The following is a 19,866-nucleotide window of genomic DNA, read 5'->3' as shown; positions in this document are numbered from 1 at the left end:
ATGCACAGCCACCCAATGGTAGCAATTTAACCAGGGAAATATGGGATGGGAAATCTGTGTCCCACCTGAGGCCACTACGGAGGTCTTGTTGCTGGCGGCAAAGCGATAGAATGGAGGGTTGTCACAATGCAGGACCACTGGGTTTACTGGGTCTGTCTGCTGAAGCTCAAACAGAAGCTCTTCCATTGTCTGAATGGTGTTGTTCCGGCACAAATATATCACCACTTTCTTAATCTGAAAACAGATATGTGTTGTCCATTTCAAAGACTTAAGAGGAAACAAATAGCATAATGGGTTAAAAACTGTACATGTTTGCTTACGTATGGCAGCAATGTGGTGTCGCTACTGACTCCACATAAACTTATCAGAAACTGTAGGGTTATTCTAAGGTTGTTGCTCCATTTGTCATTGGTCACTAAAGCGTTCCAGGTGTTCTCCATCTCAGGACCTGGAACCTCATCTCCATACTGTTGATAAAACCGAAGACAAAGATACAGTCCTTTTGTAACTTTTTTGCATTTATGCCCATTTTCATGACGTTTTGCTACTGTACTTTTGATATGTACAACAACTTCTGGCATGATTGGCTACAATCATCAAAACGTGTTTTGATTGGCACAGAAATTAATTTTAGCAGTCAGGTGTTTGGTTAACTTAAAGGAACACGCCAACATTTTGGGACTTTAGCTTATTCATCGTATCCCCCAGAGTTAGATAACTCCATACATACCATTTTTCTTTATTTTGTCACTTATTTGGGAGCAGTATGCTAGCTGGAGCCATTTACTTCCAGTCTTTGTGCTAAGCTAAGCTAGCGGTGGGTGCGTCAGACAGTTTCAGGATGCACGAAGATGAAAGATGAACTCTGGGGGATACGGTGAAAAAGCTAAAATCCCAAAATGTCGGCGTGTACCTTTAAACTCTGGCATATTATATATACGCGGCCTCTCACAAATAATAAATATTCAATCAGCTTATAAATTGTAAATTATTAATTATTAAAGTTATGTTTGCTGTTTATCTAACAAGACAGAGTAATTTTTCCAAGTATTAGGCCAATACATCATTGCCTCTTACCTTAGCAGTCATAAACATAAGGTTGTTCAGAACCAGCGAGGTGGCTTGCAGAGATCCCCAGCCATTGCCCTTGAGTCTGTGAGCGATTCCCATGCTGTCACCCTGTTCACGGGTCTCTTCCTCCGGGGTGCAAGGGCTGGAAGTCGGGGGGAGCAGTCCTGTGTCCACCAGCTCTATGTTGTTAAGCCATGGCAGCAGATAGGTCAGCATGATCTGTCTCCCGTTAGGGTGGGTGGTGGGGAATCGCTGACTGATCTCTGAGTATGAGAAATGAATGTGTTATTTAGGAATCTAGATATATAATTATTTTTAAGTATTAATTAATCATTAAGGGTATTACAATTGTGTCTTCGTGAGACAATGTATCAAAACATTAGACTAAGGGCTAGAGTACTTAAAAAGTTCAACTATTACTGGTTACAGGCTTGTACTAGGCCTAGGACTAATAATGTTAACATCCTCAAAGTTTGTTCTGATGTCCTATTAAAACAACACAATAAACCTCCTATTTTCCCCAACTAAACACCCATTTTGGCCTTATTTTGCTTCCCTTTTTAAACTATAAAGGATGCAGCATGCATAAGCATGTCATAAGCACACATTACCTGAAAAGAGTGGTAAGGTGAGCTCAGGATACATGCAGGCCAGCTGGTTTGAGAGCCGGGAAAGAGAGACACTGTACAATGGTGGTAAAGGACCGTGTGTGCCATAGAGGATATTTCCAGATTTCTGCCCCACAATTCTCTTTGAGTAAACAGACAACTTGGACTCCAGAACCTGAAAAAAACAAGGCTTTGTGTCAGAATGTAACTCACAATAGATGCTTTAAACAATTTATATGTAAATTCTTGAATTTATATTTGAGATGACCTTACTCAGTCAATATTAAAGATATCAAGGTTATATTATCACAATAAAATCACTTCAGCTCGGTTTTCACAAGCAAGGCATCAGTGTCAAGAGATATGGTAAATTTATAAGGTCAAGAACCTGCATAAGCTGCATGGATATCTCATAAATCTCTCTGCTGGTGTCAGATGACTTAAACAGCACCAGGTTCAAAAGGGTCACAATGTCACATGGATAATTCCTAAAATGAAAACAGAACTAAATCAGTGATGAAGAGATTTCAAATTTTATTTCATTATAAACTTTTATGAATCTTTTTGATGGGCTGATGATGGTGACGGTTTTTTACCTGCTACCACACACAGTAGCAATAGCTTTGAAGCATCCTGATGCAAGCTGGTATGATCCAGTGAAGCAGCGATCGACAGCCCAGTTAAACAGATTCACCTGATCTGGATTCAATTCCAGGAGCAAAATGACCACCTCACAGCCCAGACGATGAACCTGTTGGTGTATGGCAAACATTTTACTTATTTTTTACCTAAATAAAAAAATGTCATCCAGTCCTACTTTAAACATTAAAACAACCAAGATTGAAGAAGCAATAAAGTTAATAAAGCAGAAAGGCGTAGATGACACATTCACAGGCTGATCCTGGCAAAAATGTATTTTTTAATGGCAGGTATTAAAACTGATGAAAGACAGTTTCAAATTTAAACAGGAAGACTGTTCAATATCACCATTAGGAAAGACAAGGACTGCTTTTAACACAGGAACCATTCCAGACATTAAAACGTTGAGAGCACGCAGCACGCTTACCCTGAGATCATGGCAGCCTAAGATATTGTCCAGCCACTTGTAAAGGTATCCGTCTGAAGAGAGCCCAACGTTATCGAACACAGGGCCACAGCACAACACCGCTGACATAGCCTAAAGTGGAAACATTACACACACAAACACAACAAAACATACAATAAATGTTGTTGACTCCCAAAATGACCACTGACCCATAGTCATGCACGACATAACGCCTAAAACTATTGTCAGACACATATATTCATATTACATTCTAAATCTTAATTAAAAAAACATTGCTGATCCACTGTGACACTGTGTTTTCTGCAAAAAAGTAACAGTTGCATGACTGTTTGGACAAAGGAGTTGCAGAGAGCTTAGGGAATTTTATACAAGACACTGTGGTGTTGTGAATTGAGCAGACAGGTACTTTCCAGATTAGATTTCGTTTTTCCATGCATTGGCATGAGCTAAGAGACATTCTGCAGTGCAATGAACTGTGATGGCAAACTCCCAACAATTCACGCCTTAAAAGGAAAGTTCACCCAAAATGAAAATGACTTCATGATTTACTCACTCTCAAGCCACCCTTGATGTATATGATTATCTTCTTTAGATGAACACAATCGGAATAATATTAGAAAATGTCCTAAAGCTTTATAATGGTAGTAAATTGTGCTTCTGATTTGAAGCCCATCCATCCTTTACAGAACTAATCCACACGGCTTCAAGGGGATAATAAATTTTGTACAAAAAATCAAATTATTTAAAACTTTACAAACTAAAATAACTAGCTGGGTTTCTAAGCGTATGACGTAGCATATGAGAGGTAGTGACGAACGCAGAAGCGCAGGCAAAAAAAAAAAAAAAACACACACAATATCCTCTTGTCTAATATCAAAATTCCTCCAAAATTTACTTTTAAATCCCCTTTTAGATTTCTATTTCCTGACTGGCGTTTTGTTTTGCCCTCTGCGCTTCCGCATTCGTCACTATCCCACTCATACGCTCTACGTACTAGGTTGGAAACGCAGTCTCTCTTAAACGCACACTGATATTTAAAAAAAATCGCATCAATTGCCCTTAGAAGGCCTTTATTAACTCTTTCCCCGCCATTGACTCGTCAATTAAGAGAAAACGCTTCCCTGCCAATGACGAGTATTTCCGACTTTCCACGGTACCACTATTATCCACCAGGTGACGCTCTTCCGCAACTTATAAAACCCAGAAGTATCGCCCTAGGGCAAAGAGCTGTATGTATGCGCATGTTTTGAGGATCGCACTCCATCTGATCTCTATTAAAAGTCCTTCACAAAAATTAAAATTATCTCAGCTTTTTGCTCAAAATTTTGTGTTTTTGAAGAAACCTACCCATATTTGAGAGATAATAAAAAGAGAAGTAATGAAGGTAGGATGAAACATTTTTGTTTTTTTGTTTGAAAGCATTGTGTCTGTTCTTTATTTGATTTATTGTATGTTTATATATTTTAGAAATACATTTTTCTGGAAAACATTAAACTTTTGTGAAAATCATGAAAAATGCTGCCGCTGGCTGACAACTTTTTTTTTAAACGCTGGAGGGAAAGAGTTAACCTCCAGAAGCCGTGTGGATTATTTCTGTGAAGGATGGATAGGCTTTTTTGGCCTTCAAATCAAAAGCACCATTTACTACCATTATAAAGTTCATCTGAAAAAGATAATCATATACATTGAGGGTGACTTGAGGGTGAGTAAATGATGGGGTAATTTTTGGGTGTGAGTGCATAGTCGATAGCTCAATTTAAATGTACCTTCTACCACTGTTGTTTTATTGACCAATTCACTAAAGGAATTATAGAAATGGCAATGGTTTACCTTCAAAGCACAGTACTGGTAACGTGTGATCTGGTGGTTGCGGTCGCTATAGCGATCCAGAGGTGTGAACATTACACTAAAGGGTCCAGCCCACTGGCTAAACAGGATGAAGAGGTGATGCCTCAAGCTCTGCTGGGGGAACAGCAAACGCCTATTGTGGACTATAGAGAAAAACGAGTTTGACAACAAACACTATTACACAAAACAACAAACATTGCAACATAGTTTAACTTCAATGAATAAATACATTTATTTGTGTCTGTCTATCGGTCTACATATATTTCTACTTTATTTTTACAGAATGTCAATGCTGATGAAAACCACATTATAATCGGCTTCTGATTTGGTGTCTTGATGTCAAAGGAGATGTTTTGCTTTGCGCTTTGAGGCCTTTGGTCAGTCATCACGTATTAATCAGAGCCAGCATTGGGTTATTCATAGCTTTGCTTCTGGGCTCCTTATAAATGACTCACTCACTGTTAAACTCGCTGAGGCTTTCAACATTGTTTTGTATTTTTAATACACAGTGATGGATACCTGGAACACACTGGATGAGGTTGGCCACCATTCCGCTAAAATGAGCTCTCATGTCTTTCAAAATGTCCAGCTCTTTGTCATTCTCTGCTTCTAAGAGCATCCGAGTCAGATCCACATATTCCAGGAAGAGGGCTCCTAAAGCCAGGGAATCTCTCTCTAATGCCCCATTAGTACTGCGGAGAGGAACAAACAAAATAAGCAGCTGGACAAGAAATCTTTGATTTATAAAGAGGAAATGGAAAGTCTTGCAAAGGTCAAAAACTCAAAGGTTAAAGAAAAAAGCTATGGTTTAAAAAGGTTAACCCAGAATTGGCCTACTTAATGACATAAAACGAAAATTTACCTGTCACTAATGACCCCCGAGTCAGCCAGAAGCTCAAAGATCCGCAACAGCTGCAGTCGAAGCAGATCCCTCCGCTCCCTTCTCTTCTTATTCTACACAATGAGAGAGAAAAATTAGAAAATATGATTTAATCCTCTTTTCTACCCTAAAAAAAGAAGACAACAATATATTGAAAGCAAGAATATATCTAATTCCACTGCCCAACACATGCAATAATACACACTAATTTATCTATAACGTAAGTGACAAAAGGTTGGGCTCTCACCTCAGGTCTTCTCTCCAGAGCTTCTTTCATTAAAGGATGGAGCTCCTCCACCAACTCCCTAATAAAATGCCCAGCATAAATACCAGTCATGATGAGAAACCTTACATCGGTAAAGCAGAATAAAATCGAAGAAAATACCGGTAACTAACCCTAACCCTAACTTAGGGCAGTTTCCCAGTCAGGGCATATTTTAGTCTCAGACTAAAATGCATGTTTGAGCTGCCTTAATTTAAATCTTGCACTGACTTAACATATATCAGTGCAAAAAAATTGTTTTGTTTCAAGATGCACACCAGATACAGTATGTTTGTAACAACTACTTAAATGTCCTAATATTACTAAGGCCTAGTCCTGAATTAATCTAAACTGACCCATTATTCAGTCCCTCCAGAAAATTCAATGCATTCAATGCATAATCAGCCAAAGTCCGCATATTTATGCGGGGGCACATTTTTTCAAATACACTGCACTTTCACCACATAAATTGCTGATTTCCACGCGCAAAATATGCGGGGCTTGCATGATGTCATAATCCCCGCATTTTCGTAGCAAAAAGTCACATATATCTTAACAGAAAGTTGAAAAATGTTGCATTTACTTCACAAAAGAAGTCACTAACGTTATGAAGTGATGTAATTATGCGATGTGAACATCATTGAAAAGCTGCAAATCCTGCATATCCCGCATATTCTATTGCATTTTTAAGAAAACGTGCCACAAGATCGAGGATTTTTGCCCGCAACAATCACCAAAAATTGGAAGGACTTATTATTTTATTTAAATCTGAAAACAACAAGGTTAGATAAAGTGTACAGACTGTATTTCAAAATCAATAAACTGATCATGAACTGTTTTTAATCCATATGCTTCTGGATGAAACTGCATAAGAGGTACTGTGCTGAAAGAAGCTGGGTGATTCTTGCGAAATAAGACTTGCGAGGTGTCATGAAACATTTTGATAATAAAGGTAAATGCTATCAAAATAAAAAGCATACAGTTATAAACATTTCATCATGTACTATTTTGCACATGATTTCAAAGGACATCATAAAAAACGATTTTGTTTTTTTTCCAAATTTAAGGAAGAAAATGTAATTACCGTGACTGGATTTGGCTTCTTTGACATGGAAATATTTATAATTAAAAAATCTAAAAAATGAAAAGTTTCAGTGCATGTTATACTATAAACATTTACAGTAAAGAAACATGTGGTATTTGGTGATAATTGGTAAATGTAGTGACAATAATAAGGAATATAAATGTGTCCAAGAAATTTTTTCTCATCCTCCGCAACAATTTTCAATCATTGTTGAAGCCCTCAAGGAACTAACATTTAAAAAAAATAGTTGGAAGGGACATAATTGACTGTGACACTCAAGATGGCTACCAGGTAAGCAGTTCTTATTTTTTCTCTTCAGATAAAAGTTGAAGTAGTTTGTCATAGTACATAAACAACTTTTTAGTTCTCATTACCGAAACATGAGTTTGTAAATACATATATTTAAAGTAATATGTTGCGGTAATGATAATTTTTGATAGTGATAAAAAATCTAAAAAAATGTAAATAATTCTATAGAAAATATTTTTTGAATCCTCTAAACATAATGATTATATAAGTTCATAAGAAGAAATCTTATATGTGCAAAAAAAAATTGGCTTCAAGGGCTTTTAAAAAAATTCTGATGTTGGAAACCTTTTAAACCTGGATTTTGTGAGATCATCCAGCTGTGCTATATTAAAATAACGGCAAACGTCAGAAAGGAATGACATTCATCTTTGCTGTCTTGTTTGACACACACCTTCGTTCACTCAGGTCAAACACCACACATTTTTAAAAACGAATGATTGAAACAAGACACCTGGGGCACCCAGAGATCAAACAGCTGAAGTTGACGGCTGCCCAGGTTTAGGAAATTACCTACAGCTATAAAAAGCTTCAGAGTTTGTTTGAAAAATACTAATGACAAATACTTTCAAATAACGAAACCAACAGGATTTAGTTGTGATTTTCTGTCGAGAAAGTCGAGATTTGCTACTTGCTAGTTGGTTTTATGTGATGTTGGCTGAACTAAAGTAAATATATGGAATAAAGCATCCAACATTACCTGAACACAAGAGAATTTGTTCGTCCAAAACCAAGGACCAGAGACTCAGTGATCTCTAAACTCTCAGATCTCATGAGGGGAACCAGCTGCTTCAGGAGCCAAGCCACTGATGGTGTCCCTATAACCTGATGATACAAACACACATTCAGTCAGTGACACAAACACAGACACACTGTCCAAACATCACAGACTCCCGAATACTCTTCTAGAGGGGGCTGTACCTTATTATCATATGTGATGCTACCATCAGGTGTTGTAGCCATGATTTCAGGTGTAGAGGCTCTTAGATGACCCGGGCTCATGATGCTTGGTTTGGCAACTCCCAGGCACAGTATCAAGTAATTCCTCCATAACGTCACGTAGCCATCAGCCGGGCCTGGCGTACTGGTCTTTTTGGCATAAACTGGACTGCTGCAGGAAAAACCAGAGAAATAAAAAAAATCTTCAAAGTATACACTTTTATTTAATACAATTTTCAGTTTGTGTGTAACCTGGAAATCAAACCCATGATTTTGGCCTTGCTAATGCCATTTTCTACCATTTAAGAGCTACAGGAGCTACTGTTATTCATAAACACAGAGCCTAGCAATACTCACTTTGGGTCCACAAGCGGCATAAGTAGTTGTAAGCGCGTGAAGGCGTAGGGCCAAGCGTAGCTGAGCGCCGTGGAGCAGTGCTTTGGGAGGTGCTCAGGTCTAAGAAAACTATACAGGCACAGCACCCACGGGTCCTTTACCGACTGGGCAAAGATCCACACATAAGAGGGGCTCTTTACATCATAGTGGCTGTTAACCAGACGGGCGTTCCACTCCACCAACCACTGCAGGTCCACGTGATGGCTTAAGGGCAGGGTGGACTTTAAAAAAGAAAAACAGATTCATTAGCTGACTTATAAAACGAGGCATGATTTAAAATAGTAAAAAATAGCAATTTGGCAAAATCTACAAGCTTAATGGGAAACACTTACAGATTCAGAATGAGCCACATGAACGAAACTATCCAGCACGCTGGGGGCCAGCTGGTCCATAACCTCAATCATGGGCTTATCATCATCCTGAGAGGAGTATGGAATAAGGCATGTGTTAAATATTTATGTTACACTTACACATAAACATTTATCATTAGTATATACAACTGATACTTGGGGCATAAGTGTTTATGATGAATCATGTGACATAATTGCAACAAAATTAGTCACGCTTTACTATTTTATTTTTTTATTATTCTTTAGTCTTACATCAGCTTGTCCGATGGTTGTAAACAGGAGGCGTATTTCTCGTAAGACGGATACTGCCAGTTTGCGGGTGCTGGTTTGGCAGGAACACAGCAAAAGCAGGGCCAAACCCTCCACAGCGTGCAGCACCGTGGAGTGAGGACTACGCTCAGGTGGCATCCTGGAGCTTCCACTGCTCTGACCTCCCATCTGAGGTACAAAAACACACACTCATTTTCACAGACATTTGGTTAAAGGGGACATTTCACAAGACTTTTTTAAGATGTCAAATAAATCTTTTGTGTCCACAGAGTACATATATGAAGTTTTAGCTCAAAATTCCATGTAGATAATTTATTATAGCATGTTAAAATTGCCACTTTGTAGGTACAAGCAAAAATTTGCAGTTTTTGGGTGTGTCCTTTAAAATGCAAATGAGCTGATCTCTGCACTAAATGGCAGTGCCATGGTTGGATAGTGCAGATTAAGGGGCGGTATTATCCCCTTCTGACATCATCACAAAGGGAGCCAATTTCAATGACCTATTTTTTCACATGCTTGCAGAGAATGGTTTACCAAAACTAAGTTACTGGGTTGTTCTTTTACACATTTTCTAGGCTGACCCAATTATAGCACTTTAACATGAAAAAGTCAGATTTTCATGATATGTCCCCTTAAATATTGGTAAAGTATGCAATGTGGCCAATGAATAGAAACCTTTCTAATGTTCAGTGGCATTTAATAATTCTTTTATTAAAAAAATTATGTTGTCTTTAAATGATGACAGGGTACCTCTGATGAGCGTTTTCCAGGTGCCTGAATTGCAAGCCTCCACTGTGTGAGGAAATGCAGCAGCAGTTTAACCGATGAATCCTGCAGGCCCTGCTGTGTGTCCTGCACCTCACGCAGCAGGAAGTTGGTGTACCCGAACAGAACGTCCTCCCGCCAATCAGAGAAGTCCAACAGTAGACTCTGCAAGGAATTCTGGGAAATGAGTCGGAGTTCATCGTCCATGTGGACTGTCAGTCTGCAGAACGTGAAGGGAAAAACAATTAATGAAAATTACACGTTTCTTGCCCTAAAGAATGTCAAAAGATCAAACAGGAAAAACCTGCACACAAAGGCATGTTAACGTCCGTGACGGTTTTCATTTCACTAATCTGTATATGTTTTTATTGCAAGGTGTGTTAAGGGGTGTGCTTGCTCAGGCTGGAAACTTTTGGTTTTAAAAAACAAACATTGATCTTAACACGTTTATCCTCCAAAGTTTCAAAGGAGATCTCAAAGATGTATCAAACTATGGTTAGATTTCCAAAAATACCAATGTGTGCCATTAAAAGTCATTTAATGGCTCTATTCTCTTACTTTATGTAAACATTCATGTTTGGTTTTTATCTGTAAATACGGAATTTTAAAGGAACATCTGAAAATGTTCATACTTGGTTAACATAAGGACACAAAGTCTCAAGCAATACATTTTCCTTCGGATCTCACCTGGCCAAAAGATCAATGAGCTCCATTTTGGACAAGCCATCTGGCAGAATACGTGGGATGGCAGCAACGCAGGTTCGAAAGAGGTCAATCTTTGGCTTTCTCTCACCCCTAAATCAAGAGATAAACAGAAGATGATTCATTCACAAGTAATAAGGAGACAAAAAACATGAAAAAACGAAAGACAAAAGAAGAGACACTGAAAAATGTCAGTGTCTGGTTGTGTGGGTTATATGTGACTCATAAGTTGTCTGGCTTACCCACTTACATTACACTGAGACTGAGATAAAAGCTGATGACAGGCCATAAAAAGTGGCTTACGTGATCATGTCCTCTGGCTCCTTGTTGAGCATCTGGGCATTGGTGAGCATCATGCAGCGGCCCACCTCTTTATCCAGGTGTCTCAGGATGTTGTCAATGGCTTTCCTGACCTGGGAGTAATACAGTGCCATACCTGCAGAGAAAGATCAAGATAAGCTATACTTCAACTACAAAAAACTAAAGCTGTGACTTTAGAGGACATACCTATAAGTTTGGCTTCTTCCTCAGTTAGGGTTTTGCTGAGGTAGGTCTTTTTTTTCTTCAGGGTGTTTCCAGAAGGTAAAGTGGCCCCTGTGTTTGGCATTGGTGGTTCACCATCTTTTTGCTGGAGGTTATCAGCTATGACAAGGAATGCTCTCAAAGCGATGTTCATTCTCTGTACAAACAATCCCATATTCATTACTCCCTCAAAACAAGTACAGTAAGATTTCAACCTTTAGTGTAAATAGAGATGTGTTTGCAGGTTTGGCTTTACTTGAGAGGGACAATTAGCATTATCCTAGCATTTATTGCATATACTTTAAAGACCTGTGTGTGTTTACCTCTGGGTTAAGACTGAAGGCTTTGGTGGACTTTCCAACACTTAGCAGATCGCAAATAATTTCCTTCATCGCAAAATCTAGTCTTTCCTATAGCAAAGAAATACACAAAATGGGCATTAATGAGTGTACAATATATTAACGCAATTTCTGCACATAAAAGCACAAGAGGGAGTAAATCTGAAGGATTGAGGCTGTCACACCTGTGCAATAAACTGAATAATCTTGACAAAGATATTAAGGGGCATGTCTCTGGGAACAACGCTCCGGGAACCCTTCGGGAACAGTGTTGATATGATAGAGGTGAGACGGCTGAAGACAAAAAGGAAAAGGTGAGAAATGGAAAGGTAAAGGTCCATCATCACAATTATTAAAGTCAACATCATTATGTACTCTCTGTCATCATCATTAATCTCTGTATTTCTGATGGCATTTTGAACTGTATTCATATTTTCGTACCTTTGTGTTGCAGTGTTGCTTTCACACTTGATTCGGATCATGTAGACCCACAGCAGGCGATAAAGAGACTCAAGTGCCACCCGGGCCATTTTGTGGTCTTTGTTCTGCAAAAAAAAGAACTTTGATGTCACTTCCTGTTATGTTTCGGTAATGCAGCTTTTGATGTACAGTATTAAAGGTACACTCATTCAGCTGATCCCCGGGTCTGGCACTACCACTTTAGCATAGCTAAGCATAATCCATTGAATCTGATTATACCATTAGCAATCCGCTAAAATATAACCAAAGAGTTTAAAACCTATTTAAAACTTGACTCTTCTGTAGTTAAATCGTGTACTAAGACCGACGCCGGCAAATTAAAAGTTGCGATTTTCTAGGCCGATATGGCTAGGAACTATACTCTCATTCTGGGGTAATAATCAAGGACTTTGCTGTTGTAACATGGCTGCAGGAGGCGCAATGATATTACACAGCAGCCGAAAATAGTCCCCCTAGTATCTTTCAATGGCAGTGGACTATTTTCGGGCAGTGTGTAATATCACTACGCCTGCTGCAGCCATGTTACAGCAGCAAAGTCCTTGATTATTACGCCAAAATGAGAGTATAGTTCCTAGCCATATCTTCCTAGAAAATCGCAATTTTACAATTTCCGTCGGTCTTAGTACACGATGTAACTACAGAAGAGTCAAGTTTTAAATAGGAAAAATATCGAAACTCTTTGCTTATTTTTAGGCGCGATGCTAATGGACTAATCAGATTCAATGGATTGTGCTAAGCTATGCTAAAAGAGCTAGCGCCAGACCCGGAGATCAGCTGAATGGATTCCAAAACGGTAAATATCAAATGTTTAACTCTAGAGGAGCTGGAAAATTAGTATATTTTCAAAAAAGGGGAATGTCCCTTTAATAGTGCTTGCAATATGGATTTGCACAAAGTCCTAATAAGAAACTGTGATGCAGAACTAACAATCAGATATATTCCAGATGACCGAATTAAAGCACATTTTATTAAGTCGCCATCAGATAAACTTGCTCTTAAAGTCCTTTGCATGTCCTATGTACATGTTAAAGCATGAAATCAACTGATAATGTCATCATTTAAATTATCCACAGTGCACTGCTATTAGCATTGTATTAGTGTTGTGTTGAAAAACTGCATGAACCCATAGCACAGCCGTTTAGTGATTTTGTTTGTGTATTTATGTGTGTGCCACGTTCAAAAGCGATGGTGTTAAAACTTCACTGCCCTAGGGTTTCTCTGTCCTGCACACCGTAGTTGCTATAATACCTCCTCTCATTTTTCCTACCTTAACTATATATCTGTCTTATTTTGTTTCTCCTCTTTCACCCCTAAGACAGGTACAAAGGCACAAGTACAGAATGTACAATGAGATGATGTCCTGTCTTACCGGCCTCCCCTTAATCCAAACAAAACATTTCACAGATCTACCAGCCTCCCTTTAAATGTCACACATTTTTAACATCAATCATCTCACAATTACTGCTACTTTAAATGTCTGTGCACTTGACTGTCCGGCACCACTTAAAAGACTAAATTTAAAGACTAAATTATCATGGGAACCTCAAATCACATGGTGCTTACACAACAAACTCTGCTGTGTTGCGTTTTCGCATGTGATCTTCACGTTGGTACACAAACTTTGTATTCTCAGAGACTCACTTTGAGGTTGGACAAACAGTTGTTGAGGAAGACGTGCCATCTGTTGAGAAAGATTTGCTTTTGGCTCACGCACAGCAAACATGTTACCAACGGATATAGAGCCTGTAAAACAAAAGTGAATCATTATAATGCTTAGGATATCTTTTGGCAACAAGAATTGCAGTATGTAATGGGAATGACTAAGCAAAGACAATTGCAGCTCTTATAAGAAGTCACTGACACAGTGTTGAACATTTTTATTTTACTGCCTGGCTGCAAATGCTCGATACTGGATTGCTAAATATCCTGTGGTGGCAATTTGTGACAAACAAATCAACAAGTTATGAACTTAACAAGGGTGTCGACATGCACCCAGTGTAGAAAAAATGTTAAACATGCAAAATCCAAAAATCTTGCTATGGTACAGCTTGAAAAAATGCTTGCTATTGATAAAGCAGGAAATGTTAAACATCACAGAAATACGCAATGCTATGTAAAAAAAAATATTTCAGCTATGAGCCAATCAGATGCATCGCCCTCTATTGTTCACAAAAACACCCAGAAAAGACTGTGAGACTTGCCAGAGAGTGTTTCTTCCTAGACGACAGGTCTAAAGTTGTATCGTAGAGAGTCTCCACGAAGTTCCTCAAACAGGGCACATTCACTTCATTTTTAACAGACTGAAGAGAAATACAGATGATTTAATAATTTTTATTTACATACTTTTTAGCAAAGTGACTTTTTGTGTAGAAATAACACTACATGTTGAGTCACTCCTAAGTTTAATTTGATATAAGATATAATTGTACTTACTGCGGCAACAGGGACGAGTATCTCTACGAAGAGTCCAGCCAGAGCATGTTTAATATCTTTATCCTTCACTTCTAAGAAGTACTGAGCACACTCCTACAAGCATAAAACAAAATGCGTTAGAGCTTTTCTTTTACTTCTATATATTAGTTATGCAGATTAAGCAGAACATTATGTACCTGCATAAACTGGAAGGAAGCTTCAAAATCTTCCACTGGGTACATCTTGATACGGAAGAATTTGACCCCCATAATGAGGCTGATGGTGCTTTGGACCACATAAGGGCTTTGCTCCTTCTGCCTGAGCTCCTTTAACTCAGAGATAAACTTCTTCCTTACTGCAGGAAACCTGGGAATGTTGGGAGGGTTGGATTAAGACTTACAAAATCGGAAGGGCATAGACTGTTTTGGTTTGACAGCTGTCATTTTATACTTGCTTATAAGATTAAACAGTAAGATGGGGGCTATTTATTGAAATTTGGGGTCTGCAAGGATTTCATGACACTAATAATAACTAGCCCAAGAATCTGAAGTTGATAGCTTTGTACCAGATGTGTTGCCATATGTAAATGAATACAATGTAAAATCAGAAAAAAAATCACAAACTTGGCAACTTGTGGTCTACAGCAGTGGTTCTCAAACTGGGGTCCGGGGCCCCCAGGGGGTTAGGGTTGCTACATCACATGGCAATACGAAAACATTTCTAGTTTTACAAATACACATTTTAGCATTATCACTAAACACTGTGTGGATTTTCCTTAAAACCCATCAAGTTGACTCATGATACCATTTATTATAATCGCAAACGCACATCGCAAATTTTAGCATCAATAACCGCAATGGGAAAAATTACCCAAATCGTGCAGCCCTAGTTTTGTTTAATTAAAATGTGAAGTTTTAGAACTGTTTTTTGTCATAAATTTTCTTTGAGGGGGCCACGAAGGAATGCACCGTACACAAACGGGGCCGCACGCTGAAAAAGTTTGAGAACCACTGGTCTACAGCAACTAAGGGGCGTGACACCCCTAAGCTTTTTTACGCCGCTGAAAATGCCTGGCGGATGCCGACTGGCTGCTTTATTTGAGCCGACTGCCAGCTTTCTTCAGCTGAGCGCCTTTGGTTTACTGTGATACTTCTGCTTTGTTTATCAGTCGTTGTACAACGCGCCAGTTGGTTGTTGTAATATTTGTCCCACCCCTCCTTCACTGTGATTGGACGGCCGTGTGAGAACTGACAGTGTGAAAAAAACACTAGCTGCTGGCTTTTTTAAAAAACGCCGCTTTTCCATTGGAAAAAAATAAAAAACATACGCCGGCCTCGGGCGTAAAAGCTTTGGTGTGCAAAGTTTGCTGAATAATCTCTGTGTTGGTGCCAGAAGGAATATTAAAAATCTTCTGAACAGAGAAAAATCCTAGTAAGACCTGCACCCTGCACCAGGTAATAAATACAGATGCAGTCAAAACTCCTAGAGGATTGAAACGCACAAAGTTTTAACATCCTTTACCACTCGCTTGTTTGTGTACAACCTGTTTTAGGTAATCTGATTATGCTTTCAGCTTTCAAAGACACTTTAGACTCAATAAGACCCTGTGCTCCGCTTCATGCATTTTACCATGTTTCAATCTATTTGCATAATCCTGTAGAAATTTTTTACACTTATAATCCTCAGGCATTAAGATCACATGAGGACACGGATGTTTACTTGTACACATGTGTGTTGAGGAGTGTTCGTGTGTTAACACTCGGTTGACAGAAGGCGAGATCTTCAGCCCTATATTTAGAAAGGCATGTGGAGGGGGAAAGGGAGGTCTCTTTCTCTGCAGACTTCATGTTTGTTTTAGGTGAGCACCAAGTTGACATACTTTCCCACACAAAATAATAAAGAAAACGTGTGTATCTGAAGAAGTCTAAATATACACACTACACACTGTTTGAAGCATTATGCTATTAATCTTGTCTTGAGATACTGAGGCACATGCACGTACCCAACATTTTTTCACATACAGTATACACACACTAGAACTTTAAAACTTATTTCAAGTACAGCCTCAAACATTTTTCACACTATTAAATATGAAAAAGGGGCCATTACTATCAGGACTGCTCCTTTCAGTTTGATAGCGAGAGACTCGTCTTGGAGTGACAGTGATGGAGCTCATTGTGAACTTAACTTGACGTCTCTTCTATCAGGCTAATGGTCTCCCATTAGTGCCTCATCTAACACTAGACATTGTCACAGGCAGAAAAATACTGCCATCATTTAACGCACAAAACCAGGTCGCTGGCTTTATCATAAGTCATGGTAACTAAATTTGTGCAATGACTGAGTTTAAGTGAGGTGGGTTTATAAAGCACATTACTTTGCACAGCAACAAGAAGCTTAATATGCCTTTATTGGATTACTATTTGTCACTGAGTTTTCGTATAATGAACAGTGTGCCTAAAAAGTGACACCACATGACATTTTGTTTGTTTTTTAGCCGTGCACTGGGTTGCAATGCCACAAGAAAATCTGCAATAACATCAAATATCACTTTGTTGACACTTTGTGAATTTCACCGAACATGTTTTACCTGGATTGGGCTACGACACCCACCACCTCTGCATACAAATCAGCAACTATGTGCATGTTGGTAGTGTTGGGCCCAAGGTACCTGCGGGACAAAAATGCCATTACTTGAGGCCACTCTTCTGTAGATCACAATCTAAAAATGGCTGGGTTATTTTGGGTAAATAATAAATAATATTTTGGGTAGACATTATAACCCATATGGTTGCATAACAACAACCCAGCATTGGGCCATTTTTAACCCAGCATGTGTTCTGTCCAATATTTACCAATTATGAAAATAACCCAGGCATTTTTAGAGTGCAAATCACACCGAACCACACTTACATTTACAGTTTTTAAAAGTATGAGTAAAAAATGTATTGGACCGATATACTCATTTACACAAATGTATTGTTTCCAATGACCAAAATAACTGAGAAGGACTCTTACCCCTCTTTGTACTTAAAGTGTTTGAACGCCAGGTTAATGACTTCCTGAATGAGGCCATCCAGAAGAGGGTGGAGAGGGATCTACATAGAAAGAGAGAGAGATGGAGAGGAGGTGTGAGAGAAAGACATGATTATATAACCAAAACAAAATCACATACTCAAACAGTTTTTTACTTATAATGACTTAACCAAGATGCATTTGTTGTATGGATTGTTAAATGTATCATTAATTCTGAAATCCATGTCTAATCTACACTCTTAGAACGAATGTGTTAAAAACAACACATTAGTGTTAATTCTGGGACAACACACTAAATGCGTTGTCCCAGAATACACCCATCTCTGTGTTATTATTGAAACAACACATTTTGTGTTATTTTTAACACAACATGTGTTATAATGTAACACAAAATCAACACAAAATGACACTTTCTAAGAGTGTATCAACATTTTTACATATAAATTCTTACAATTTAACTTTAGTTTTGTGGGTGTTCATTCATAACCAACCTGTTTTAAAACTTCAATAAGAACCAGTGAGAATATGAAGTCTATTGCTAAATCCCTCCTTTCCATTAGATAATCTTTTTGTTGTTCATCACTAAAAAGAAAGAGAGAGAAAACTATTAAATAGGTAAATCAAATAATGAAACGCATGAATCGTGAAAAACAATTACTTTTGGTTTAGTTCTAAAGACCCAACAGCTACGCAGTTCTGCCTATGAAAAATTGTGAAAATGTGGCTTAATGTAATGGCCCATTTCTGATTAGATAAAGCCACAGCATTTCCAAGATTATGTGAATTGCCTTAAAAATGTTCACAGAAAGAACATCTACCTGATAAAGCAAACCTCATGAATTCAATTGGTTAAAAACACTTGATCTTCAATTTCCTATAGATACTGTTGGCTTTAAGGATTAGTCAATTTTCTGAAAATAAAATTCCGCTAATTTACTCACTACCATGTCATTCAAAATGTTGATGTCTTTCTTTGTTCAGTCGAGAAGAAATTATGTTTTTTGAGAAAAATATTCCAGGATTCTTCTTATTTTAATGGACTTTAATGGACCCCAACACTTAACAGTTTTAATGCAGTTTAAATTTGCAGTTTCAATGCAGCTTCAAAAGGACTCTAAATGATCCCAAACCAGGCAAGAAACCGCAACTTCTCGTCTTCCTCCGGTCTTGTGATGCACCAGTGTGACCTCATGTAATACGTCATCACGTCAAGAGGTCACGGATGACATATCGAAACTACGCCCCAGTGTTTATAAGCGAAGAAAGAGGACCGTTCTACGTTGTTATATGTCAAATGATACTAATTAATGTTCTTGTGTCAGTTCATTGTCTAAAATGGCCCGCAAATGTGCGTTTCATATGTAACATGTGACGTGACCTTTCCAAGTCATTACGCAATTACGTGAGATCGCGCTGGCTCGTCACACAGCTGGAGGAAGACGAGAAATTGTGGTTTAAAAGTGCATATTTTGCTAGATTAGACCCTTATGCCTTGTTTGGGATTGTTTAGAGTCCTTTGAAGCTGCATTGAGACTGTCATTTTAAACTGCATTGAAACTGTTAAGTGTTGGGGTCCATTAAAATGAGAAAAATCCTGGAATGTTTTCTTCAAAAAACATAATTTCTTCTCAACTGAACATAGAAAGACATCAACATTTTGGATGACATGGTGGTGAGTTAATTATCTGGATTTTTTTAAGAAAATGGACTAATCCTTAAACATCAAATGAGCTCCTGTATAGAGAGCACAGTGCTGTCTCAACCACCGGTATAGTCTGATTACAGATTATATTTAATCAAAAGAAATGAAAAAAAAAAAAACTTCTTGAGGATTACCATCAATCACATGCTACATGTGTAATCTACACAGCTAATATCACATCAACACAAACAAACACACTCGTGCACAACTTGGGGCTGCAGGGTTACAGCAAACCCCACCCCATTGCTACTCAAAATTAGCCCAAAACTAGCCCAATAGCTTTTCAAAGGGCCACCTGGTAAAAAATAGCATTTTGGGGGTAAAATCAGCTTTTCTGGCAGGGCTCATCTGCTAAAAGTTACATTCCTAGGGATGCACAAAACATTTTAAAAGTCCCGCAAAAATGAAAAACAGGCCACGGAAACAGTGTAAAAGTAGTCCAATTCGGCAGGAAAAACGCAGACTTGGCAACTCTGAAGGGCTGGGCGATATTGAGCAAATTTCCTATCACGGCAATTTTGGTGATGTATGCTCTATATTTCTGACAAAGTCTCTATATCTCTATATATTCTCTATATTTTCTACAAAGTCACAATCGACAGCATATGATAAAAAAAATCAAAGACAGGGTTTCCTCCATGTTTGACAATATAGAGCTGCACAACATGCGAGCTGGTTAGAAAGCTTTCATCTGACCTCAGTGTACATTTCTGGCAGAGCTTCTGTTGAAAGAAGGAGGGCCATATCAGACCATACCGATATAACAAGTAAATGGTCTTCTCATCCCATATACAGCTGGGAATAAATACTTATATATTCCCAATACTCG

General features: G+C 38.4%; 1 protein-coding gene across 11 annotated transcripts in view; it reads right to left on the bottom strand.

Annotated features, from left to right (window-relative positions):
• The window catches only part of fryb (furry homolog b (Drosophila)), a 63,199-nt gene that overhangs the window by 22,943 nt on the left and 20,390 nt on the right, over positions 1–19,866 (bottom strand). For 10 of the 11 annotated variants that reach the window (XM_055208131.2, XM_055208123.2, XM_055208126.2 and 7 more), the window contains exons 5-34: positions 17,827–17,917; positions 17,318–17,397; positions 16,890–16,970; positions 14,497–14,665; positions 14,321–14,413; positions 14,089–14,187; positions 13,529–13,630; positions 11,849–11,952; positions 11,593–11,701; positions 11,393–11,479; positions 11,055–11,226; positions 10,851–10,983; positions 10,533–10,640; positions 9,831–10,065; positions 9,063–9,248; positions 8,793–8,879; positions 8,422–8,681; positions 8,047–8,236; positions 7,826–7,950; positions 5,721–5,778; positions 5,456–5,547; positions 5,113–5,285; positions 4,576–4,736; positions 2,746–2,856; positions 2,276–2,430; positions 2,068–2,167; positions 1,683–1,854; positions 1,078–1,334; positions 321–467; positions 66–234 (exon numbers count right to left, since the gene is read on the bottom strand). In XM_055208131.2, the coding sequence (XP_055064106.2) occupies positions 66–234; positions 321–467; positions 1,078–1,334; positions 1,683–1,854; positions 2,068–2,167; positions 2,276–2,430; positions 2,746–2,856; positions 4,576–4,736; positions 5,113–5,285; positions 5,456–5,547; positions 5,721–5,778; positions 7,826–7,950; positions 8,047–8,236; positions 8,422–8,681; positions 8,793–8,879; positions 9,063–9,248; positions 9,831–10,065; positions 10,533–10,640; positions 10,851–10,983; positions 11,055–11,226; positions 11,393–11,479; positions 11,593–11,701; positions 11,849–11,952; positions 13,529–13,630; positions 14,089–14,187; positions 14,321–14,413; positions 14,497–14,665; positions 16,890–16,970; positions 17,318–17,397; positions 17,827–17,917 (4,106 nt within the window). The remainder of the gene's footprint in view (positions 1–65; positions 235–320; positions 468–1,077; positions 1,335–1,682; positions 1,855–2,067; positions 2,168–2,275; positions 2,431–2,745; positions 2,857–4,575; positions 4,737–5,112; positions 5,286–5,455; positions 5,548–5,720; positions 5,779–7,825; positions 7,951–8,046; positions 8,237–8,421; positions 8,682–8,792; positions 8,880–9,062; positions 9,249–9,830; positions 10,066–10,532; positions 10,641–10,850; positions 10,984–11,054; positions 11,227–11,392; positions 11,480–11,592; positions 11,702–11,848; positions 11,953–13,528; positions 13,631–14,088; positions 14,188–14,320; positions 14,414–14,496; positions 14,666–16,889; positions 16,971–17,317; positions 17,398–17,826; positions 17,918–19,866) is intronic. The other variant, XM_055208124.2, reaches the window with a different exon arrangement.

Source organism: Misgurnus anguillicaudatus, chromosome 12 (assembly GCF_027580225.2).
Source record: "Misgurnus anguillicaudatus chromosome 12, ASM2758022v2, whole genome shotgun sequence".
NCBI lineage: Eukaryota > Metazoa > Chordata > Actinopteri > Cypriniformes > Cobitidae > Misgurnus > Misgurnus anguillicaudatus.
Note: the sequence above shows the minus strand (reverse complement) of the source record. Positions and strands in the feature narration are given on the sequence as shown.